This window comes from Ursus arctos, unplaced genomic scaffold (assembly GCF_023065955.2).
Source record: "Ursus arctos isolate Adak ecotype North America unplaced genomic scaffold, UrsArc2.0 scaffold_26, whole genome shotgun sequence".
Taxonomy (NCBI): Eukaryota; Metazoa; Chordata; class Mammalia; order Carnivora; family Ursidae; genus Ursus; species Ursus arctos.
Genome location: NW_026622941.1, coordinates 12,072,695 through 12,099,957, shown reverse-complemented (window position 1 = coordinate 12,099,957; position 27,263 = coordinate 12,072,695). Strand labels below are relative to the sequence as shown.

Sequence of the window (27,263 nt, the reverse complement as noted above, 5' to 3'; positions counted from 1 at the left end):
AAATAAAAAATTACCAGGTATAGCATGGATATTTACAAAACAAAAACCGAGAGGAGACCAGAGGGAATAAACTGTCAGCAAATAAACTGGAATGACATTTTCACTGGCATGGTCTATTTGCACACTTTGGACTCTGACACTTCACTTGTACAAGCATTACACAATCCTTGACTTCACCAAGGGGGCTTAAACACAGAATGCTGGAGCTGCAAGGGTCCTTTACAGATGAAGACTACTCCAGAGAGCTTGAGTGGTTCGCAGAAGCCCACTGGGTGGGTACTGCCAGAGCCTGGGCTGGGTTCCACATCTCCTGATCGCTGTCAACCATCCCAAGGAATGAAGGTCGGCCAGTAACATTTCCTTTTCCATAGTTAGCTCTACCTCGTCAAGTGAATTAAACTGTCTGAAAACTGTGACTTCAAAGTTTTTCAGGTCACCATTTCTGTCCATAAAGAACCCCCCAAATCTGTCGTTAATGGATGTCAAAGTCAAATCAAACATCTCTAAGTCCGTTAGGAATGGGAACCTGCTCAGGTGGGCCTGCGTCTGCAAATTAGGAGGGTATCAGTCAAAACCGTGCACAGTTTCTACTTCCTTCTGGAATTACGTAAACCTTCCCTGGGTCCTTATTAGTCTGCTATTTCCTGTTGCGAAAGAACAAACAATGGGCAGACTGTCACCAATGTTTTCATTAATTACAACACAGGCTGAATGGCATTGATTACCACATAATGGACATTTTGAAGTGACCCTGTTTCCTTTTTTCAAACAATGTATCTAAATGTCTCCTAAAAGAAACACATTTTATTTGGGCCTTCAAGAGAATTAAGACATACCAGGACCTCAGGAATTTGAATTGCATCACTTTGCTCCAATAGTCATTTTATGACTTGCCCAACTTCCCCGAACGCCTTCTTACCCTCTGTGTTAGGTCTAGGAGGGAAGGCAGGAGAGAAGTCTCAAAGTCTTTAGGTGGTTTCCAATGCTAAGTACGAGAAAGTCCGGCCTAATACCCCTTCCTTCCCCATCTCTCAGAAAAGGGCTAGTGAGGGCCTCTGAAAGGCAGCAGGTGAAGAAAAAAAGATCAGGGTAAAAACAAAAGTTCAGAGCAGAAATCCCACTTCTCCCTCCCCTTGGGAGAGCTTTGTACGCTACACAAGACAGTAGTTGGGGACACAGACACTCTGCCTCCTTGAGAAGTCCCTGCTCTGCTCCCTCTCTAGTTAGAGCCCCTCCCTGCAGTCCCGGAGCGGGAGCGGGGGGAGCACGCTTCGTGTTCAGCGCAGGTCTCCTCTCTGGCTTCCCTGAAGGCACCTCTCCCTGTCCACCCTCATTATTACCGGTCCCCCAAGATCCCGGTAAAAGGCCCTCTTCTCAAAAGAGTGATCGGTGGCGAATGTGGAAAGTTAGCCCGGACAAAGGCAGAGCTGGCATTTCAAATGTGTAGATGTGGGGCCTGCAGGATGTGGACACATCCTGTCAGGATTGCTTCTGAAATATAAAAGCATATCATGAAATTATGAAGAGAATATTGTAAAGGAATGCTGGGTCAGGGAAAGTACGTGAGCACTGCCCACAAACGATGAGAGGAGGTGGGGAGTCAAAGCGTTAGGATAAAGAATGGAAGAGAAAGAAAGTGGAACAGTAGAAAAAGCATGGGTCTTAGATCTTGGTTTGAGTCCTAGCTCCACCATTTCACAGGGGGGTCACCCTGAACGGTTTAACTTTCAGGTCTTTGAACCTCAATTTCTCTTTCTGTCCAACACAGATGACAGTGCACATAAAATGCGCATTCCACACCCGCACCTGGTCCACATGTAAAAAGTGACAGCTGCATTAGTGGGACTACTAGTACTACTACGTTAAGAGAGAATGTGGAGAAGCTGTGCTGGTAGATAGAGCGGGTGGATGGTGACGAGAATTCGGGAGCCACGTCACTAACCCGGACTCCCCCTCCCAGCATCCAGGACTAAAGGGAAATAAAGGGACGCCTGTATGAACCTAAGTGACACATTCAGTATTTAAAAGCTGAGCTAAGGTGATTAAACTGGGTCATGTGCTCTATGATTCCATGTGTGCACCCCAGCTGTCCATGAACATAGTCCCTTTTTTAATTCAGAGTAGAGAACAGACCTTACAGGTGGTGTGGAAGTAAATATTTTACTGTCAAATATTCCACCCTATGCCTGAAGAAAGAACGTGAGAATACGAACATACTCACTTGGCGTATCTCGGTTGATGCCAGAGGGTGTGCTCCCCTAAGCGCTATGCTGGAAGACCTCACCGGACATGTGAGGGCCGGAGCATTACCCACACAGAAGGCCAAGGGGACAGCTCAGCTTAACACGCACACTCAGCCAGCAGACACCACCTGAGCACGAGGTGAGCAATGAGGCAGGAGATGCCCTCTGACCAGGGGAAACCAGGAATGCCCCATGCACAGGCATATACTGATGGGATTGCCGGATCCACCAGGCGGAGATGGGGAGCGGATGCCAGTAGGAGGGAAGACACGGAGCAGCAGGAGACTGGAGGGCAGTGTGAATGTGGCAGATGTGGGAGAATGCGACTGTGACTGCTACGAGATGGAAAGGCAGATGAGGGAGTGCTCACAGAGAGACTCCAGGTCTCAGCAAGGATGAAGAGAGAGCAGCTGAGGGGCCTTAGGGTTACGGGGAAATCATTCCTGAAATTCTGCCACTAATACTCATACTTCTACAGAGTCACATCACTTCCTCCTGGTCTTGCTGCATTTGAGATAAATGTCTTTTACTCCCTAAAATAATCCTTCCGTTACATAGCTCCCTGTAGGCCTGCAGAGTACTTTCACGGTCATGATTCCACTCGCTCTAGGCTGCAGGGCGGCCGTCACCTTAACTTTCTGTGAGCGGTTTCTAGTAGTGGTTTGATGCGACCTTAGACAAGGTGAAAGCTCTCTCCTCTCTCCTCAAGTGTAGAATGAACTGTGGAGTGATGCCAGGGTGGTATCTAAAGGCTTACAATATTAAAATATAGTTTTATTTTACATAAAACTGGGTGGCTCAGTCAGTTAAGCATCCAACTCTTGATTTCAGCTCAGGTCATGATCTCAGGGCCGTGAGACTGATCCCCACGTTGGGCCTGTGCTCAGTGGGGAGTCTGCTTCTCTCCCTCTCTCTCTGCCCCTAACCCTTGCTTGTGCTTGTGCTCTCTCTCAAAATTAAATAAATAAATCTTTAAAATAGAGTTTGTCAACATGGGCAGAAAAAAGTTAACTGTTGCCTCAAGCTCTAAGAACACATCCTAGAAAAATTCTTTGGGAATCTTTGAGACCTGAAAGAATTAGCGATATTTTTAAAATATGGATCTGCAAGTTGTCCTCCCTACTAACAACAGAGACAGCAAATAAGTCTCCAGTTCAGAACATCCAGATAAGTATGACAATGAGCAGACTGTTAATAAGGACAAGAATTCTGGGTACTGTAATTGTCACTGGTCAAAAAATTTGATAAATTTTAGGTATAGAGAGAATTTTGAGGAATAGTCTCCGGGCTCACTCTATACTAGTCAGGAGATCTTAATCTTACAAGTGCCTTTCTAGAAAGGTCTTCCTGGCCCACCCTCCCTATAATTTCCATCCCACTGACATTTCCAATCCTTTTTCTTGCCTTATATTTTCATTCTTAGCACTTCCCTTACACGCTATATATTTTACTTTTTTACCTTTACTGTCTGTTTCCCCAGACACATCAGGTTCTATGGAAAGAATTCTATTTTGTTCAGTGATATAGCCTCAACAGCTAAAACAGAGCCTGGCACAGAGCTGAATGAGTTCATAAGTGAAGCAGGCATGTAAAGGCACATGCATGCGAAATTCTGAAAGGCACGTTCTTATCTCAGTGAGTCAAAATTCTGCACCCCGGGAGACAGAACCCTGATAAGACATATTATGAGGAGAAAAAAGAATAGAAGTATTCCAAGTTGGGAAAAAATATATATATTCAAGATAGACATATGTAAAATACAGAAAATAGAACGAAGCAGGCTAAAAACAAATACCACCAATCATCTCATCATTAACGGGAAACCACAGCTAACTGGCATGTTTCCTTTGAATCTTTTTTTAAAAAGATATTTAACATAGTTGAAATCATATAGCTTGTATAATACTGTGTTCTGATTTTTCACTTAATGTGAAAAGCTTAAGTGGTTTCATAGTATCACCTGGTTTTCATTGACAGGACTTAGATCAAGTGAAATTTATCATAAAAATTTGCCCTTCTGAATCTCAAAGTTGGGCGACAGATGCATTTTAGGAATATAAGCTGAAAGATGACACAGATGTTCAAAGTACAGCTCAAAATGTAATACAGCCCTGGGCACGCATATGGACTACATTTCCCAGCCTCCTCTGGAGTAAGCTGCAGCCACGTGATTGCATTCCAGCCACAGTGATGTGTGACAGGTTTGGTCCACAGACTCTCCCATCTGTGCTATTCCATTCTCTTTCCTCTTCTGCCAACTGGGGTGCTATCAGGACGTGGTCTTTGGTTGGGGATGGCAGAGCCCCAAGATGGGAGGAGCCTAAATCCCTGAACTCAAGGGAGGAGAGTCACCTGCTAACATCCAGAAACATCTACCCTGAACATGAGCAAGAACGAAACTTCTGTTGCATTTGAACCATTACACATTTCTTTATCTACTTATAGCTGCAGTCTAGCCTATCCTACCTAATACAACTCTCAAACCTTTATTTTCCCTAATAGAATAAAGAGGCTTCTCAGGCACTACGATAAAGACAGTGAAATAATTGAAGAATATATTGAGTTCTTCACTTAACAAACATTTATTAAATGTCTACTATGTGCCAGGCATTGTTCCAAACACTGCAGCAACATTCAAATTTGCTAAAATTCCTTGTCTTTCTTCACTGAAAGAGATACAGGACAGGCAATAGCCTTTCCCAGCCCCACTTCCAGTTCTATAACCCATGTGCCCTTAAGCTTACCCTCTAGCTTACAGACTGTAATTACTCTTGGATTCCAGAGGCAGCTAAAGGGGCCTCTACCTTTGCCCACTCTGGCAGACTGGAAATGACCTACAAGAGGGAGAGGGACAGGGGCTCTAGTAGCTGGCTCATGCGGTGAGTACTAGAAAAGCTGGCAGCTCCAGCTGTCTAGGGGCATGTCTAGGGCAAGCAAACTAGGGGGGAAATAGGGCTGCTGTTCACACATGCTCATATGTCAGTATCCAGAATTAGAATGGAGTTAAATCTTGGAGCAGTCAAATAACTGGGTTTTGCTCCTGCCTCGCCAAAAAATACAAGCCTACACTTCCAAAGGCAAGTAATAAACTAGATTGGGCCCTCGTCCAGGATTTCAGCCTTTTGGCAGGACAGTGCTGGTGTAAAGGAAGTGTGGGGCCAGACCCAAGGAAGTACTGTATACCTTACAGCCAGACAAACCAGAATAAGCCCAGTCCCCCATCTGCATTTCCTGCCACCCAAGGGACCAGCTGATTTTCTTACCAAAAAGAAAGGCTGCCCAAAGGACAAGAATGGGGGAGAACTATAATTATATTGTAAGGTCTCAACCCGAAATTTACAACAGAGTAACTTGTAAAATAGGGAACACAAAACTTTCTTTCAAATGCCCTCGGTACATTAGCAAAAAGAAGCCCAACATCTCAATGATCTTGTCAAAATTTGTAGTTTTAAGTAAACACTCCCAACCCATTTTATAATTTGAAGTCCAGCAAACAGACAACAGGGTGAAGGTATGTTTAAAAGCAGCAACAGGAATCTAACAAGGCTGAACTTTAAAGGAGATTCAGTTCAAGGTGGTAAAGAATAACAGCCTCACCTGGCCAGTGATCCACATGAACCAGGCTTTTAATTGCAGGAGCTCACAATGAATGCAAATGGCCGCCTCAGACACTGATTCTCTGTGCAACACTGTAAGCGATTCATTTAACCTTGACCAATCTCTTCCCCAGCCCCATGGGAGGAAGCATGGTACAGGAAGTCAGGTCAAATACTTGGAAAATGGCTCCAGCTAGGTCTTACACATTACAGTACTGTCAACAGAAAGAAATCCCTGCCCAGCTGTGTGTGCTGGCCCCTGCCTGGTAGCTCACTCCTTCAAAGACCAGCTGAGTATCTACTGCATGAAAAAGGAATAACTAAAATAAAAATGAGATTCCAAAGAAGTAGAACATAAGTAGTATGGTAATGTCGGAAAAGGGGGCTGGCGGTCTTCTACCATATCTTATCATTTTAACTAGAATAAAAATCTTGGGCAAATCCCAAAGAAACTCAAGGACCTTCTTTTCTTTATTTGTGCAATGAAAGGGCTGAATCAGAAAAACTTTAGGGTCTCTTTGTAATCCCATGTAATCACGTGGGATTTCTCAGAACTAAAACTCTTTCTTACACCTGGTCATCTGAACCTCCATTCAATGCTTTATATTGGTTTATGCTGGAATAGCATGCTTATCAACACATCTAAGAATGAAAAACACAGACTACCAGAGTCATACCATGAATTAGTCTCAAGGCCTTTGAGCCAGCACATAATAACTGTAACAAAATAAGCCTCATGGTTTTATCTTAGTTCTCAAAGTATTCCAATCTAGGAACACACTCACCCATTGACAGCAACTACAGTGAGACAGAAACATGATCCAGGTCACTGACAAGAGCTGCTCCAAATGTCTCAACTATGTCTTCCTGGGACTGTGTGTTCGCCACCTGCCCTCCTCTCCCAAATCCCCTGCCCCTGGGAAGGCAACCTCACTAGGAAGATGTATGTTTCTTTCACACTTTTCAGTTAACCCAAATTTCAGTGGCTGATGTGACCTAAAACTGAACGTGTGTGCCTGCGAATGTGAACCTTCACTAGAAATAATGATATCACAGAAAAAGCACTGAAATGACAAGAGTGATGTGTCCATAGCCTAGAAGCCAAGGACTAATCATTTGCTGCCATCCAGTTTCACATTTCTCATGATCCATGTTCCCAGGCACTGGTTTGTTACTCACAAAGCAGAAGAAACAATTAACTACAAAAGCTTACACACTCACATACCCACGGCATGAAAGAAATCATGCAGGGCTTGAGAGAAACCAGAGTGGGCTAAAAATTGTGTCTTGCCTCTACTTAGTGCTTTATCACACTTGGGTTGTTGAGAGTACAGCTTAAAACAAACCAACATTCAGGCTGCTACTGGTATCAAGAAACTACATATAGGCCAATTCATGGCATTAGGGTTAGGCTTTTCTCTTCAGTCATTATTTATATTAAAAACAGCCGACAAGAGCCAACATTATAGTGTTTACCATATGGCAGACAAAGTGCTAAGTACTTCCCGGAGAGTAACTCATACAACCCGCACCAAAACCTCTCTGAGGTGGATACTATTCTTACTCTATTTTAACAGAAGAAGAAAGAGAGGCTCAGAAAAACTGAGTTACTTGTTCAAGGTCACACAGCAAGTTAGAGGCAGTGCCAGGATTTGAACCCCGGCATCGAGGCTCTGGAGTTGGTATGCAGAACTGCTACGCAGAAGCACCCACAAATATGAGGTACATGTTATCCCCCCTTGGCTGAGCCCTCCATGACTCACTGCTCACAACCGTACTCCTGCCCAGTGGTCACTCTCAATGAATGACCGCCTCTCTTCTTCAGAGAGAATACGCACGTTCCTTGCCTGACTGATCTAGGCCAGTTCCCCTCTATAAACTTCTCCAAATTCTCCCTGTTCTCTCAAAACAAATGCCCTCGGGCTCTAAATCCCACCCTCTCTTGCCGTCTCAGGGACCCTGCTCTAAGACTCTTTCTATCCTTCATCTTCAGTCTCTTCTGTATTTTCCCTGTCAACCTGTGAACATGTTTGAGTAAACCACCTGCAAAACAAAACACCAAACCCTCCTTTGATCTTCATCCACTTGTAATTCCGTAATTTTGGCCACTACCTCACCCTGTGACCCTGGATAACTTGCTTACCCTCTCTACTAGCCTTCAATTTCTGCATCTAAATAATGAGGGCGCTGGACCAGATTTCTAATGTCCTCTGAACTGCACTGTTCTATGGTTCTTAATGCAGAGTGGAGTTTTTTGAACAAGTTGAGTTTGTTCACTGTCCCCTGAAGCCTCAAAGTTAATTTTCTTCTAAGACTGCCAAGCTGTTCCTGTAGCCAGCAATGCTCCCCCTCCTTCTTTCCATTCATTTCCCAAACTTTGATTTCCCTTTAAGAGCTAGCTTCAACCTCAACGGCTCCAGGATATCCTGATCTTTAACTCTTACAGCACCTCAGTTAGGGACCACAATGGAGCACTTCCTATCAACAGTGCCTTATCTTTCACATTACTGTCCTGTGTATCTTTGTTCCCTCACTTAGACTAAGCTCTCAGCAAGCAGGCACTTTGTCACATTTCTCTGTAACCCCCCAAAACCCTCACACTGAGTAGGTCTGCAACAGTTGCTCAGCGAGGCTGGTCGGCTAACTGAAGGGTCCCCCAGGAGCCACCAAGGAAACTGGTGGTCAGTGTGCATTGATTACAAGGCTCTCTGGGAAGGAAGGCTACCTCGATCTCCTACTCCTCTCTCAGACACACTAATCTGTACAACGCAGACTTTTCATTCAAGAGCATCATCCAAATTTAGGCACAGGAAAGCTTAGCTAACTCCCTGATTTTCTTTTATCTGAATCAGAACAGTTATAGCCATGTTTTCCTCTGATCCAAAGTTAAAGTGACTGCAGGCCTGTAACTTTATGAGTCTCTGGTTGATCCAGGTTCTACACTTCCACTAATACATATTCTCCAAGGTTATTAAGTTCCTTACTTTTCAACACATACAGCATTATGTTACTTCCTCACACTTGCAACCAAATTTCCAGGAAACATCTGGAATAATATTAGAGAGCTGGTGTTATATCAAAACTACATCCTCTGCTTTATTCATTTGGAAGTGACTAATTTCAACCCTGAGGTTAGAAGTGAGCACAGATGGATGTGTATGTTTTAGGAGTTTGCTAGCACTTACCAACAGAGATGCCAAGTCACTAATGAAAACCCTAAAACAGTGCTCACCTCCTTCACCTGCAGAGAACTACCGAGGTACCACATACTGTGAGTACTGTTCTCTGTTCTGTACCAATCCCGGGTTAACTACTGACCACTCAAAGTGAATTCCAAAGTTCCTCAAACAATTTTAAACTCAGTTTGTTTTAAATGAATGCTCTGAAACACTGGTTCTCAACCCTGGTTACATGTTAGAACCATCTAGAGCACTTCCATAAATACCAACGCCTACCTGCCTCCCTTCCCCACTCACCACCCTCCAAAGATTTGGATCTAACTGGTTTAGAGTGAGATCTATACATCAGTTACTTCTTAAAAGCACTTCAGCTATACTGATAAATTAAGGTATTACTATTTAGTGGAAACACCGGTGAAATTCAAGTAAGATCTCCGCTTAGTTAATAGTGTGGCACTGACGTTAATTTCCTAATTTTGATCATTGACTAAGGTTCTGCAAAATGCTCACTTTAGAGGAAGCTGTGTGAAGGGTACAGAGGAATACTCAATTCTTTTGTGACTTTTCTCTAAGTCTAAAACTAATTCAAATTTTAAAAAGTTATTTAAAAGAGTCCTTTACCTTTAAAGATACATACTTAGTGGCGTCTGGGTGGCTCAGTCAGTTAAGCTTAAGCGTCTGACTCTTGATTTTGGCTTAGGTCATGATCTCAGGGTCATGAGATTGAGCCCCGCATGGAGCCTGCTTAAGATTCTCTCTCTCCCTATCCTTCTGCAACCACATGCTGCTTGTGCTCTCTCTCTCTTAAAAAAAGATACATACTTAAATATTTATGAATGAAATTATATGCCTGAGATTCACTGCAAAATAGATCAGTTGGAGAGGTGTCAGGGAGTGAGTGGGGGTATAAATGAAACAGGACCTTACACAAATTGATGCCTGTAGTGAGTAGCTGGGCAATGAGTACATGAGGGTTCACAATATTTGTTTACTTCAGTGTGTGTGTGCGCGTAAAATCTTCCAACCTAAATATTGGAGGCAGAAATCCCCAGATGATTTAACACACATTCAGGGCCAAGAAATACTGCTCGAGAGTCTTGGAAACGAGGTATAATGAGGAGCTCTATCCAGTACGACAAGCTACAAAATACCCGGCTCTTTGACATTGAGCTAGTCATTTAATCTTTCTGTATTACACTTTCCTAAACTACGAAACACCAGAAATGGACTAAAGGACCTTTCAAAAAGAAGACAAGAAGCATCATGAAATAGATTTACTGTTCTAAAATCTTCTAAGAGTTATCATAGTTAAATTCTAGCACAATAATCAAAAATGGTAAGGTCTTGTGTCTGCAAAAGCAATTCCCAAAGAATGTTCCAAAAAACACTACTTCTATAAGATATTACCTAAGATAAGGGTTCTGGGATCAAATAAGTTTGAAAAACACCAGTTTTATTGCCTGTAAGATTCCTAAGAACTTTTAATAAGATAATATGCATCATGACTTTCCAAGTGTGGTGATGGAATGTGCACAAAGTTTGGCCTTCTTCACATGGGACTAGTTTTGCAGAATTTATTTTGGGAAACTGCTTTAGACCAGTGGTTCCCAAATCTCAGGTAATGGAGAATGGATTCAGTATCATTGATAAGCTTATTAAAATAATGATTCACAGACCACATCCTAGACCTACTGGCAGGAAACGAAAACTCAGTATTAAAACAAACAAGTAAAAAAACTCAAGAGATTCCGATACATAGTCACGTTTGGGATTTAAATCTCTGTAGATCATAATATAGTAAAATAAGTTTATAATATTTTAAAGGCCACAACAATGCCAACCAATACGAAAATATGAAATGACAATTTGGAATGCTCTTCCAAATAAAAGTATTTAAGCCATGAAAGAAGCATATATGTATACATTTTATGAAAGGTAAGCAGTAAAATATTGGAGGTGTTAGCAAATTTAAATCTATCCATATACCTGGCGACAACTTTGTAATCTCAAGGATTTACTGTATCTACTACTAATTGTTAATGAATTTGTAGTGATTCTCAACCCTTTACTTGTGTGCTTCCTCATACCTATCTTCTTCTCACGCCTGAGTCACCGACCAAGACTATTTTGTTAAAGAACTCCAGGAGCTGCCATTAACATGAGTGGTTTCTCCAAGACAGAGCCCCTGACCTTTTCTTTATATGATACTATTTCAAGGTATCAGGGATCTCAATCCCTTCCTTCTTGAAAACTTTGGAAGATGTATGTACTACACCTTAGTGCTCACAGAGCTGCGTATCGATATGCAGCAGCCCCGTCAACGATATTGTTCAGGGTTTAACAGAAGGACCTTATTATTCTTAATAATTACTAACCATCTGTACCATGCACTTTAGTTTTCTAAGTACTTTCACAGGAATTATCTTGCTCCTTCCCTCACAAAAGCCTTATGGGTTGAACAGGTGTAACTGTTTCCATTCAACCAATAAAAATCGCTGAGCTTTTCATGCGTTCATACTGTGAAAAAATAATTGAAAGAGGTATCAAGGCTCCCGCTCTCAAACAACTGATACCCTACTGGAAAACAAAATATAAATTACATATAGGAGACAGCTCAAGTCAACTCAAAGATATCATGTTAGCTAGAGCACATTAGGTATGGCAGGACTTTACACACTAATAGTAGCTAACACTTACTGAGCCATTTCATCTTCATTCAGCCCTTGGGATAGGTTACTACTCTTTTTCAGATGAGAAAACTGAGACCAGGAGAAGTGAAGTAACTCATCCCCCAAATAAGTGGTGAACCAGGATTCAAAGTCCAGATTCGTCCAGCTCCATGGACTGCTCCTTTTCATCATTACATTTTACTGCTAGGAAAGACAATCTATCTAAAGCACTGGGGACAAATGTCAAGACTAAATCAGAAAATGACTATTTCCCATAAAGCCTGGATCACTGGCTCTACTGCCCAGTAGAAAAGGACTTCGGAGTCAGAGGAAATCACAATAATGAGCCAGTGACGTTATTTTCCCACAGTACCTTACCTCTTTGATTCGTTTAACCAAAGCATTCTGATCGAAGGCAACGGCCTCCGCACACTGATGAAGATGGTCCTGATATCGGAGGCAGAGCTGTAACACCTGCTGGGAATCCAGTTTCTCCAATTTGGTATTTGTTGGGGAAGTCTGGCCACTCAATAGCCCTTCAAACAGAAACAGAAAAAATTAAATGAAATGGAAGTTACTATTAACAAACTTGTTTTATAAGTAACTTAATAAGTTCACTGAAGAAGGGGTAGGAGACTAAAATTTAATCTTGCTTCTTTTGTTATATGCTAATGACAATCGCAGCAACCATCATTTATGGAGCATCTATTATATACCAAGCACTCAGCAAAGTGTTTCATATGCATTATTTTCATACTCATGATTGCCCTAGAAAGTAAGGTATTGTTAGTCCCATTTCATAGATAAGAAACTCAACACACAGAGAGATTAAGTCACTTTCCTAAAGTCACACAGTGACTAGTAAGTGGTTTCTCCAGAATACAGCTCCTGACCATAAGACACCATTTCAAGGCATTAGTAATATAAATCCCTTCTTGAATGAAAACTTTGGAAGATATATTTATTTAATTTCTTTTAATAATTACAATGACTGTCTGACTTTGAAACAAAGGCTGCAGCCAGAGACAAAGAAGGCCATTACATAATGATAAAGGGATCAATCCAATAAGAGTAAAAAACAATTATAAATATTGATGCTCCCAACACTGGAGCACCTAACACATGAAGCAAATGCTAACAGACATAAAGGAAGGAGGTGAAGAGTAGGGGACTTTAACATCACACTTACATCAATAGATAAATCATTCAGATGGAAAATCAGTAAGGAAACAATGGCTTTGAACAACACATTACATCAGATGAACCTAACAGATACACATAGAACATTCCATCCAAAGATGGCTGAATATGCCTTCTTTTTTTATCCTTCAAAGATTTATTTATTTATTTGAGAGAGAGAGTGCGCACGTGTGAGCAAGAGAGCACAAGCAGGAGGGAGAGGAAGAGGGAGATGGACAAGGAGACTCCCTGCTGAGCAGGAAGCCTGACACAGGGCTCTATCCCAGGACACTGGGCTCATGACCTGAGACATAGGCAGACACTTAACAGATTGAGCCACCCAGCCACCCCAGAATACACATTCTTTTTAAGTGTATATGAAACATTCTCCAGGACAGATCATACATTAGGCTGCAAAACAAGTCTTAATAAATCTAAGAAGACTGAAATCATATCAAGCATCTTTTCCAACCACAATGGTATGAAACTAGAAATCAATTACATGAAAAGAGCTGGAGGGACACCTGGGTGGCTTAGTCTGTTAAGCGTCTGCCTTCAGCTCAGATCATGATCCCAGCATCCTGGGATCAAGTCCCGCATCAGGCTCCTTGCTCAGCAGGGAGCCTGCTTCTCCCTCTGCCTGCTGCTCCCCTTGCTTGCGCACTGTGTCTGACAAATAAAAAAAAATCTTAAAAAAAAAAAAAGAACTGGAAAAAAACACAAACACATGGAGGCTAAACAACATGCCACTAAACAACCAATGAGTCAATAAATAAATCAAAGAGGAAATTAAAAAATATATGGAAACAAATGAAATGAAATGGTCCAAAATCTTTGGGGCACAGCGAAAGCTGTTCTAAGAGGGAAGTTTATAGCGATATAGGCCTACTTTAAAAAAACAAGAAAAATCTCAAATAAACAATCTAACCTGACACCTAAAGAACTAGAAAAAGAAGAATGACAAAGCCCAAAGTTAGTAAAAGGAAGCGAATAATAAAGATGAGAGCAGAAATAAATGAAATAGAGACTAAAAAACAAGAGAAAAGATCAATGAAATCAAGAGCTGGTTTTTTGAAAAGAGAAACAAAATTGATAAACCTCTGGTCAGACTCATCAAGAAAAAAAGAGAGAAGACTCAAAATCAGAAATGGAGGAGAAGAAATAATAACTGACATCATAGAATACAAAGAATTATAAGAGACTACAATTAAAACTTATATGCCAACAAATTGGACAACCTAGAAGAAATGGATGAATTTATCATCCAATCATACATAGAAACATACAATATTCCAAAACCGAGTAAGGAAGAATAGAAAACTTGATCAAACCAATTACTAGTTATAAAACTGAATCAGTAGTAAAAACAACAACAACAACAACAACACAACAACAACAAACTCCTTTCAAACCAAAGTCCAGGAGCAGATGGCTACAGATGAATTGTACCATTTTATTTTTTTTCACTTCTCCAAAGATACTTTATTATTTTTTTATATGTACCAAACATTTTAAAAAGAGTGAAAGCCTAGTCTTCTCAAACTATTTCAAAAAACAGAAGAGGAAGGAAAACTTCTAAATTCATTCTTCAAGGCCAGCTTCACCATTACCAAAACCAAAGACACTATAAAAAAAGAAAAACACAGGCCAACATACTTGATGAACACAGATGCAAAAATCCTCGACAAAATATGAGCAAACCGAATTCAACAATACGTTAGAAGATCATTCACCACAATCAAGTGAGATTTATTCCACAGATGCAAGGGTGGTTCAATATTCACAAATCAGCAAATGTGATACATCATACTAACAAAAGAAAAGATAGAAACCATATGATCATCTCAGTAGAGTCAGAAACAGCAATTGACAAATACGACATCTGTTCATGATAAAAACTCTCAACAAAGTGGGTTTATAGGGAACATACCTCCATATAATAAAGTATGAAACACAGCTAACATCACACTCAAAGGTGAAAAATTGAAAGCTCTTCCTCTAAGATCAGAAACAAGACAAGAATGTCCACTCTCACCACTTTTATTCAACATAGTACTAGAAGTCCTAGCTTCAGCAATCAGACAAGGAAAGGAAATAAAAGCATTTAAATTGGTAAGAAAGAAGTAAAACTGTCTTTATTTGCAGAACACATGCTATATATGATATAGAAAACCCTAAATACTCCATCCAAAAGCTCTTAGAATGGGGCACCTGGGTGGTGCAGTCGTTAAGCGTCTGCCTTCGGCTCAGGGCGTGATCCCAGCGTTCTTGGATCGAGCCCCACATCAGGCTCCTCCACTAGGAGCCTGCTTCTTCCTCTTCCACTCCCCTGCTTGTGTTCCTTCTCTCGCTGGCTGTCTCTTTCAAATAAATAAATACAATCTTTAAAAAACAAAACAAAAAAACAAAAAACAAAAGCTCTTAGAACTAATAAACGAGGAGGGCCTGGGTGGTTCAGTTAAGCATCTGCCTTTGGTTCAGGTCATGATTCCGGGGTTCTAGGATTGAGCCCACATCAGGCTTCCCTGCTCAGCGGGGAGCCTGCTTCTCCCTCTCCCTTTGCCCCCTTCTCCCTGCTCGTGCTTTCCCTCTCTCAAATAAATAAAATCTTAAAAAAAAAAATGAATCCAATATAGCTGCAGGATACAAAAATTAATACAGTGAAACCTATTATACTTCTATACTCTAAAAATGAAGTAGCAGGAAAAGAAATTTTTAAAATCCCATTTAAAATTGCACCCAAGGGGCACCTGGGTGGTTCAGTCACTTAAGCGTCTGCCTTCAGCTCAGGTCATGATCCCCAGGGTCCTGGGATTGGGCCCCACATCAGGCTCCAGGCTCAGCAGAGGAGTATGCTTCTCCCTTTCTCTCTGCCCCTCCCCCTGCTTGTGGTTTCTCTCTCAAATAAGTAAAATCTTTTAAAAAAATAAAATTGCACCCAAAAGAATAAAATACCTAGGAATAAACTTGAGGAGGTGAAAGACCTAAACTCTGAAAACTGTAAGACATTACTGATGAAATAAACTGAAGATGACACTAACGGAAAGATCTACCACCTGCCTGGATTGGAAAAATTAGTACTGTTAAAATGTCCATACTTCCCAAAGCAATCCACAGATTCAGTGCAATCCCTATCAAAATACCAACAGCATTTTTCATGGAACAAGAACAAATAATCCTAAAATTATACAGGAACCACAAAAGACATGGAATAGCCAAAGCAATTTTGAAAAAGAAGAACAAATCATAACCCCACACTTCAAGATCTACTTCAAAGCTATAGTAATCAGAATGGTATGGTAATGGCACAAAAACAGACCAATGGAACAGGACAGAGAGCCCAGAAATAAACCCACACCTATATGGTCGATTAATCTACAACAAAGGAGCCAAGAATATACAATGGGGAAAAGACAGTCTTTTCAATAAATGGTGCTGGGAAAACTGGGCAGCTACATGCGAAAAAATGAAGCTGGACCGCTGTCTTAATCCCATACATAAGAGTAAACTCAAAATGAATTAAAGACCTAAATGTGCAACCTGAAACCATAAAAGAAAACATAGTTATCTCTTGGACTTCAGCCTTACAACATATTTATGGATATTTCTCCTTGGGCAAGGGAAACAAAAGCAAAAATAAACTACTGAGACTCTATGAAAATAAAAAGCTTTTGTATAACAAAAAACAAAAACCATCAACAAAACAAAAAGGCAACCGAGTGAATGGGAGAAGATATTTACCAATGATATATCTGAGAAGGGGCTAATATCCAAAATACATAAAGAATTTAGACAACACCAAAAAAAAAAAAAAACCCACAAAAACCAAAAAACAAAACTAATCAATCTCATTTAAAAATGGGCAGAGGACCTGAACAGACATTTTTCCAAAGACACAGAGATGGCTCATGGACACATGGAAAAGATGTTCAACAGCATTAATCATCAGAGAAATACAAATCAAAACCACAATGAGATAACCACCTCGCACCAGTCAGAATGACTAGCATTAAAAAGACAAGAAACATCAAGTGTTGGCAAGGATGTGGAAAAAAGGGAACTCTCAGTGTCGTGGTAGGAATGTAAATAGGTGCAACCATTGTGTAAAACAGTTTGGAGGTTCCTCAAAAAATTAAAAATAGAAATACCATATGATCCAGTAATTCCACTACTGAAAATTTATCCAAAGAAATGAAAACACTAATTTGAAAAGATATATGTACCCCTATGTTTATTGCAACAACATTCACAGTAGCTAAATTATGGAAGCAGCCCAAATGTCCATCAATACATGAATGGATAAAGAAGATACGCAGATCTAGAAGACACAAAGACAGACAGACACATACACACACAGGAATATTAGTCGTAAAAAAAAAAAAAAGAATGAAATCTTTCCATTTGTGACAACAGGGATGGACCTATAGGGTATAATGTTAAGTGAAGTAATTCAAACAGAGGAAGACAAATAACATATGATTTCACTTACTTGTAGAATCTAAAAAACAAAACATACTTTTTTTTTTTTTTAAGATTTTATTTATTTATTTGACAGAGAGAGAGACAGCCAGTGAGAGAGGGAACACAAGCAGGAGGGGTGGGAGAGGAAGAAGCAGGCTCATAGCAGAGGAGCCGGACGCAGGGCTCGATCCCAGAACGCCGGGATCACGCCCTGAGCTGAAGGCAGACGCTTAACGACTGCGCCACCCAGGAGCCCCAAAACATACTCTTAAATACAGAGAACTGGTGGTTGCCAGAGGGGACATGGGTGGGGGGATGGGTGAAATAGGTGAAGAGGATTGAGAAGTACACATTTCCAGTGATAAAGTAAGTAAGTCATGGAGATCAAAAGTAGGGAGTAGGGAATACAGTCAATAATGTTGTAATAATGTTGTATGGTGACAGATGGTGATGACACTTCTTGTGGTGAGCTTTGAGTAATGTACAAAGTTGTGGAATCACCATGTTGTACAACTGAAATTAATACACTGTATGTCAGCTATACTTCAGTAATGATTTTTTAAAATGGTTGTTTGAAAAACTGAGAAACAGAAATAAAATGTAAAGGACCCTGTTAGGAGGAGATGCATAAATGAAAAAAATTAAAATGTGAATAGAATGTCAGCGAACACACCAGAAACTCCTATTCTTTATGTATTCTTCCAATATCAGTTTTGTTGCATAACTATTAAATTCCTTACATTTTATAGGACATTATATTTTCAAAGCCTTTCATATAAACTTATTTTTCTTTAAGGTGTGGTAAGTAGATCAGGATAATTATTAGCATTTATGTAAGGAAAGATCAATTAAAGAGGCTAAATGACTTGTCCATAGTCACACATCAAAGTCTTAACTAGAACTCAAGCATAACAACTTTTGGTCAAATACTTTCTGCCAAGCCAAAGGTTCACAAACTTTAGGACTCCTTTACCTTTTCAAAAATTATTGAGGACCCCAAAAAGTTTTTGTTTATGTGGTTTATAATATATTCACCTATTAAAAATTAAAACTGAGAAAATTCTTGAATATTCAATTATTTTAAAATAACAATCTCATTACATGTTAACATAAATAACATATTTTAAAAGAAATAACTACAGTTTCCAAAACAAAAAAGAAGAGTGGCACTGGTTTAAATTTATAAGTTTTTTTTTCAATGTCTGGCTTAACAGAAAGCGGATTCTCATATCTGCTTCTGCATTTAATATGTTGCTTTTACAACACGTAGCTTCTGGAAAACTCCATCGTACATTTCTAAGAGAGTAAGAGTAATTAGCAAATGTCTATGCATTATTGTGAAAATAGTTTTGTCTTCAGAGAATCCCTAGCGGTCCTGGGGATCTCAGGGATCACCCTACCACACTTTGAGAACCACTATGCTAGGCCACACTCTGTTTCATACCAGACCAATTATATAGCATGAGGTACACCAAAATAAATATGGCCATGGGGCACATGCTGGGCATGATCAGGATAAACCCACCCACATCAAAGCTCGTCTTCGCTCCTTATTCCTGCCCTTAATCACCGATGCCAAACCTTCACTGATTTCTGAGGTACTAGAACTAAAACCAGCCTTCTCCCTGCCCCCCAACCCCCACTTCAACAGGCCGTACAATGCGCTACCCAGTTGGGCTATCCCAGAGAATCTTTGGAAACGCCAGTCTGTGTTCTCAGATCTTCATCTCGCCTGACGGTGCGGGGTTGAACTTGAGGCACTGCTCTGTTCCCCCACATCCCACTGCTGATCCTGGCACAGCAGAGCACCAGTTCCTCCAGCTGAACCTGCCTCCACACAGTAGCTTTTGATGAAGCTGCTGTTTGCAGAAATGGGGATTTATTTTTTTAATTGAAACTTTTATTGAGATCCTGCATATAGGATCTTGTGTATCCTTTTACTCAAGTTCCCCCAAAGGTAACATCTTGCAAACCTACAATACACTATCACAGCCAGGATACTGACAGTGACACGATCCACTGATCTTATCAGATGTCCTCATTTTACTTGCACTCGTGTGTGTGTGCGTGCGTGAGCATTCACGAGCATGCACGCCTGCGTACAGTAGTGGTCAACTGCAGTCCAGAAGCAGATGATACTCCTGACATATTGCCAAAAGGTCGATAGTAGCCTAACAGTATATGACAATGCCTACGTCATTCGCCTCACTTCATCCCATCACGTAGGCATTTTGTCATCTCATGTCATCACAAGAAGGGTGAGTACAGTATAGTAAGGCATTTTGAGACAGAGAGAGCACACATTCACGTAACTTTTATTACTGTATAGGGTTAAAATTGCTCTATTTTATTATTAATCTTACTGTGCCTAATTTCTAGGTTAAACATTATCACAGATATGTACATATAGGAAAAAAACCTAGTATACAAGGTTCGGTAGTATACAGTTTCAGGTGTCTACTGGTAGTCTTGGAGTGTATCCCACAGATGAGGATGTCTACTAGATTTAATTCTATACAATTTTTTCACATGTGTATGTTCATGTATCCGCCACCGCAGTCGGATCCTGAGCTGTTCCATCACCACAAAGATTTGTGTTGCTTTTTAGAACCACAGCCACCTCTCTGTCATTCCTCTCCCGATCCTTAACCCCTGGCAACCACTAATCTGTTCACCATTTTTAAAATTTTGTCATTTCAAAAATGTTTAATAAATGGGATAATATAATATGTAAGCTTTGAGGATTGACTTTTTCCACCCAACATATTACATTAGAAATTCATCGAAGCTGTTGCATGTTTCAGTAGTTTGTTCCTTCTCATTTCTGAGCAGTATTCCACAGTATGTATGTACCAGTTTGTTTAACCATCCATCTATTGAAGGACATGTGGGTAGTTTCCAGTTTGGGGGCTATTAAAAACAGAGCTTCTATGAATAGTGGTGCACAGGGTCTCGTACAACCAAATTTCCATTTCTCTGGGATAAATGCCCAAGACTACAATTGCTGGGTTGCATGGTAATCAGATGTTTAGTTTTATAAGAAAATGCCAAACACTTTTCTGGAGTGCCTGAAATCAAGAAAATGGGGGATTTTTCAGACCACTAAAATCTCCAAACAAAATTATCAAGGACTAATTACCAAGGACTAAAACTGACAAAGATACAGTCCCAGGAACAGACTTGAGGAGGAAGGTACCCAAAGCTTTTTGCTGTCAATCCAAGAAGAAGGAACAGAGTGAGGAGGCACCATGAAAAGAAAAACGAATGATTTTGTGCTATCAGTATTGGGCCAGGATAATGCAAAGGCCATATGGAAACTCTGATAAATTCAACAGTATAAAAATCAAGAATCCTCATGGCAAAAAAAAACCCACCATAAGTTAAAAAAAAAAACAAAAAACACAACAGCCCTGGGAAAAATGTCTGCAACTCATATCACAAAGAGCTCCTAGAAATTGGCAAGTAATAAATCAGCAAAAGAAAGATGGGCAAAGGATATGAATAGGCATTTCACAGAAGAGGAAGTATCAATGCCTCAGCTATAAGAAAAGATGTACAACCTTATTCATCCTAAGAAAAAGAGAAATCGAAACTTCACTGCAAGGCCATTCTTCACTTTCACACTGGTAAAAACCAAAAGCATGATAAAAACTCTGTAGACAGAACTATGACAGGCATTGCTGATTGGTGTGTAAGTCATGAACACCCCCAGAGAGGGCAATTTGACATGGATATCAAAATTACAAATCCGTAAAGCCCTTGATGCAGCTGTTTCACTACTAGGAATTTACATACAAATTAGCACACATGCTAAATTTGTATAAGATATATATATAAGATTATTTGTTACAATGGTGACTGTCACAGTAAAAGATGAGCAAACACTCAGTGTCCATCAGTCGGGAGCTTGTTAATTAAATCAAAGTACATCCATAAATACATGACCACAGGAAACAACAAAGGAGCTCTGTATGTATTCACACAGAAAAGTCTCCATAAGATATTAGGTAATAACTCTTCTGCCTAGGCTGCCAACATGCCATCCAGACTGAGGAAGACCCAGAAAGTAGGGAATCATGTGATCCATGGCCATGGCCACATGGGCAAGCCGCAGAAGCACCCAGGAGGCTGGGGTAAACAGACATCACTCAGGCTACTCGGGGAAAGTTGGTATGAGGTATTACCACTTAGGAACAAGAGCTTCTGCCCAACTGTCAACCTTGATAAACCGTGGACCTTGGTCAGTGAGCAGACACGGGCAAATGCTGTCAGAAACAAGCCTAAAGCTGCTGCTATCACTGATGTGGTGCGATCAGGCTGCTACAAAGTTCTGGGGAAGGGGAAGGTCTCAAAGCAGCCTGTCACTGTGAAGGTCAAAGTCTTCAGCACAAGAGCTGAGAAGATGGTGGGGCGGGAGGTGGGCGGGGGGGGGGGGGGGGGAAGTGCTGTGTCCTGGTAGCTTAAAGCCACAGGGAGGGAGGTTCAGTAAATGCTAACAAGTGCTTTAAAAAAAAAAAAAAAAAAGGAAAGATATCAAGTAATGAAAGAAGGTATAAAGGATAGTGTATTGAGTAAGCTACCGTTGTGTAAAAAATGGGGGATATACAAGTAAATAAAAATACATATTCGTATATGCTTATATTTGCATAAAGATTCTGGAATGACAAGAGTTAGAAAGATAGAGAGCCAGGGTAAGGGGCATAATTTTAACATTTTTTAAAACCATATGACCGTATTTTCCTTCCAAAACTTTTAAGCAAATTAATTCATTTTAACAAAAAAGTAACCAAGGTCTTTCTCATCTGTAACATCGTCTTGGGCAGTTCTCCCCTCTTTCCTTGCCTCAAGTATCCCCAACTACGTAAGCCAAAACCAGTTCCTTATCTTTCATTCTCACCAAGGTTTATATGGCTGAATATACCTTAAAGCAGTAACTTCTCCAAGGCAATTAAAAGCCTCGCAACAAACTGTAAACTGGTAGAAGATGGAGACCCTATTTTACTTACCTATTTACCTCTTACGTCTATCATACAGCACTTGGTACCTAAAAGGTTCTCTTGGAGTGTATCCCACAGGTGAGGATGCATTCTACTGTTGAAATTCCAAGCAAAGAGTAAGCTGAGGAAGACTTAGGGAGAAAAAGCTTTCTAGAGGTAGGTACTACTCTGTGTTCTCCACATGTATGTAAGAATGAGACCTGGTCACAGTCTGAATCTGCTCTTCTAAAGTGAATGAGTGCTCCCAGTGCTTGAGGAGACCACTGGGAGCTTGTATTAAAGGACAGGGTAAAGTGAGAGCCACCCCAAGCTTCCAGAGGGTTGAAAGGCTAAAGCAGAGGAGCCACAACTCAACTGTGGCTCACAAAACCAAACCTTTACTCTTCCTCTTTAAAAAAGGAACCCATTTCCCTCATTTTGATGACTGAACCACTCCTACTATCTTTTGATAGAAGGAGGAGGGAGAACAGAAAGCTGGGTAAATTTAGAGATGGTAAATGTTATCATTTGTAGGAGACCACAAACTGCCAGCCCTTCGAACTGTTTTTATTCTGAATGCACATTACTGTTTTTTAAAGACTGTGGATGTTTTCGGTGAGGTGCAGACTCTCCTGCTCTCTAACCCCCCCCAACCTCTTACTGCCTTATGGCCAGCCCGCTGCCCCCAGCACATTAGCTGCCTGGCCTCTGAGAGCCGCTAGGGTTACACCTCTGTTTTAATTTTTACTTACCAACTCTAAAGAGAACCCAAGCCTTTGGGTAATAGAGAATGAACCATAAATCATCTTGAAGTTATTTTTGTTTAGTTTTATAAATGTTCTTTACAGTTAAGATATTTTTCTACTTATTATATAAATTTTCAAACATACAAAAAGAAATACACACACACACACATATATATACATCTTCCCAAATTTTCACCATCTAGATTCAACAACTAACATTTTATTCTACTTCACCCTTTTCTATTTTTTCTTTTCCTGAGCCATTAAAAAATTATAGCTATCATGACACTTCAGTCCTAATCCTCTATTCTTCCACATCTTTATGATTAGCTTTTCATGTTAAAATTTCTAAATTATGTCTTCCTTACTGTGTAAGACAACAGGCTCGTTACCCTCAGTTTCCTAATTCTTCTTTAGCTTTAAAACAGTGACACACACGGAGTACTTACTGAGTTAAAAACCTGATCTAATAGATTCCATATTTACCAGCGGTAACTACTTGAGGCATTTCTTAAGACCCTATCAGACCCTGGTTGAAACTACTTTGTTTACACAGGAATGGAGAGTGGGCTCCGGGGAATGAGCGAGGACCAAGACTGATTATTACACAGATCCAGCAAGCTGCCATCTGTACCTACCTCTTTGTGTAAAGTGCTGAGTGGAAAAATCATCAAGGTTAAAAATTTGGGAAATATTTTGCTGAGCAATCTTTTTCTTTCTGAAATATCAGGTAGGAAAAAAAACATTTTTCTAAAGTATATAGCAGAACCATATGGGTATTAATCTAGGCTATTACCAAACTGAATTCCTTAACTTTTAAAGGCTTAGCCGCTTCCAAGACTAAAAATGAGTATTATGAGTAGTGAGGCCCCTATTTGAGAAACAGTATAATAAGCTCCGTTTCCTGCTACAGAATCCTGAAATCTATGTAAGTTTGACTAATGTTACTGTGAAGGTATAATTAAGCAATAGATTACAAAAAAAGAAATTCTCCCCCAAACCAATAAGGTTTTTGTTTTTTTTTTTTTAAGATTTTATTTATTTATCTGAGAGAGAGAGAGAGAAAGGGAGAGATATCACGAGCAGGGTGGAGGGGTACAGGGAGAAGCAGACTCCCTGCTGAGCAGGGAGCCCAACGCGGGACTCGATCCCAGGATCACGGGGATCATGACCCGAGCTGAAGGCAAATGCTTAACGGACTGAACCACCCAGGTGCCCCCAATAAGGTTTTTTATTCTATTGGTCATGGTCTATTTCAAAGACAGAAGCACATAAGCCATGTGTATTCTTTAATATAAACTCCAGTTCTCGGGGCGCCTGGGTGGCTCAGTCAGTTAAACATCTGCCTTCGGCTCAGGTCGTGATCCCAGGGTCCTGGGATTGAGCCCCATGTCAGGCTTCCTGCTCAGTGTGTAGCCTGCTTCTCCCTCTCCCTCTGCCCTTCCCCCTGCTTGTGCTCTCTCGTGCTGTCAAATGAACAAATAAAATCTTTAAAAAAATAAACAAACTCCAGTTCTCAAAAGTTCTCTTCTTTTAAAGGAAGGAAAAGTCTGAAAATTTTCAGCCCAACTTGGACAGGGTCTTATGATATATACTGGTGATCAATTCCTTTGGGGTATTTAGAAAAAGAGTACCCTCCATGACTGGTTCCCTTAGGAAATTTTATCTCCATTCAGTCACCTCAGAGGAGCACCAATCTCACCGAGGAGAAGAAGCTATCCAGATAGGCTATCATCATGGTTTTGCTTAAACTATGAGGCATAAGAGACCACAAGTGCAGACCAGCCCACAATAATATGTCAACTCACCACAGTGTTTGGTGTGAAGAGATGCAACCTCCTAACAGTTTCCAATAACTACCAAAGGGCCAATAAAGAACCTTCTCATTGAGTGCTCTAGACTGAATGTTGTATCCCTCCAAATTCATATGTTGAGACTTACTCCCTAATGTGATAGTATGAGGAGGCAGGCCCTTTAGGAGGTGATTAGGTCAAGAGGATGGAGCCCTCATGAATGGGATTAGTGCCCTTACAAGAGACCCCAAAGGGCTCACTTACCCTTTCTACTATGTGAGGACACAACAAAAAGGTGGCCATCTATGAACAAGGAAGTAGGCCCTCACCAGACACTGAATCTCCCAGCATCTTGACCCTGGATTTCTAAGACAGGGAACTTAGTCCCTGAAAAAAGCCAAATTCAGCCCTATTATTACTGGCTGTGTGATCTGGATGGTTTACTTTAGATCTGTGAGCCTTAGTTTCCTCATATGTAAAGATGGAATAATAATCACCTCCTTTTTAGTTTGCCCACCATACAGTAGGATCTTGATAAAAATATTTGTTCCCTTTACTCTTGCCTTTCGTAAGACTCAGAGAAGTAGAGGGGCCCTCAGGCGTCAAGGGAATTTGTGGTAGGTTATAGAAAGCAGTTTATCCATTTAGGCCCAGGCACCCATTTGTCTATGACTAATGACTTTGATTTATAGTACCAAAGATACAAAACTAGAGGATGTCATAACCAAAGTAGATATAACCTTTCCAAAGGTGATCAGTACCTACAGATGAAACACCTCCATGTCTTCAAGCAATCCTGTCCACTGTTATGAACTTAGCTTTTCACAATCTTCTCCACTTTCTCCTCCCAAAGAATGAGGTAAAATGTTCAACTCATCATTGTCCTTCAACAATATCCAGGTTCAAAGGCTTGCTCTCTGGTTAAATTTAGGCCAGGGAAGGGAGGCAGCAAGATATAATGAAAAAAAGTATAAGCTCTGGAGTCAGGTAGACCTGGGAATTTGAATCCAGAGACAGCCATTTACTACCTATGTGATGTAAGAATAGGAATTTAACTTCCTTGAACTCAGTTTTATCTATAAATTTAATACTATCTAGTTAAAGTAGTACTATGAGAATTCTATGAAGTTATGCATCACATAGTATCTGGCACAGAAAAGGAACTCAATTCATGTTAATTTCTTCACTGTCCCCAAGTCTCCAACTACCAGCTACTGCCATAGGCAAATAAGCAGGCTGCAAAATCTGCCTGGATGACTGGCCAACTCCACCATAATACAAGTATTTGCTAGCACCTCCTTCTACATACCAGCACCGTAGGAAATCATAAAGAAGTCATCCTATTCCTCAAGCAGATTACCAGAAGCAGCAGGAGTTAAATACAATGCAGACGTGAATAAAAGCTATTAAAAAGAACGAAAAAGTCCCAAAGCCCAATTCATAAATGGGCAGACGGTGTAGTAGACATTTCTCCAAAGAAGATATACAAATGTCACTTAGCACATTAAAGATGCTCAACATCATTCATCATTAGGGAAATGCAAAACAGAACCACAATGAGATACCACTTAACCATCAGGATAGCTACTATCCAAACAACAGAAAATAACAAGCATTGGTGAGGATGTGGAGAAACTGGAACTCCTGTGCACTGGTGATGAGAATGTACAATAGTGTTGAAATGACAACAAAGGACTTAGAATATTACATCAACTTAGTTGATAAAGCAGTGGCAGGGTTTGAGAGGCCTGATTTCCATTCTGAAAGAAATTTTACCGTGAGTAAAACACTATCAAACAGGCTTGCATGCTATAGAGAAATTGTTTGTGAAAGGAAGAGTAAGTTAATGCAGCAAACTATATTGTTTTTTTTTTTTTAATATTTTATTTATTTGAAAGAGAGTGAGAGAGGGAAAGCACAGAGGGAGAGTAAAAGGGAAAAGCAGACTCCCAGCTGAGCAGAGAGCCGGACACAGGACTCGATCCCATGACCTGAGCTGAAGGCAGATGCTCAACCTAGTCACCCAGGCACCCCCATATTGTTTTCTTATTTTGAGAAATGGCCACAGCCACCCCAATCTTCAGCAACCACTACCCTAATCAGTCAGCAGCAATTAACAACAAGGCAAGATCCTCCATCAGCAAAAAGATTATGATTTGCTGAAAGCTCAGATAGTTAGCATTTCTTAGCAAAAAAGCATTTTTTAATTAAGGTACATGGTTTTGTTTTTTTTTTTAGACTTAATGCTATTGGACACTTAATAAACTACAGCACAGTGTAAACATAACTTTTATATGCCCTCAGAAATCAAAATTTCACTTGACTCACTTTACTGCAATATTCAGTTTACTGCAGTGGTCTGGAACCGAATCCACAGTATCTCCGAGGTATGCCTGTATGTGGCAAAACCGTCCTTCAAAA

The 27,263-nt window shown here is 40.5% G+C and overlaps 1 protein-coding gene across 2 annotated transcripts in view; it reads right to left on the bottom strand.

Moving 5' to 3' along the window:
* Positions 1-27,263, bottom strand: part of BORCS5 (BLOC-1 related complex subunit 5) — a 91,995-nt gene that overhangs the window by 12,064 nt on the left and 52,668 nt on the right. For both annotated transcript variants that reach the window (XM_026502404.3, XM_026502403.2), the window contains exon 3: positions 12,066-12,223. In XM_026502404.3, coding sequence (XP_026358189.1) covers positions 12,066-12,223 — 158 coding nt within the window. The remainder of the gene's footprint in view (positions 1-12,065; positions 12,224-27,263) is intronic.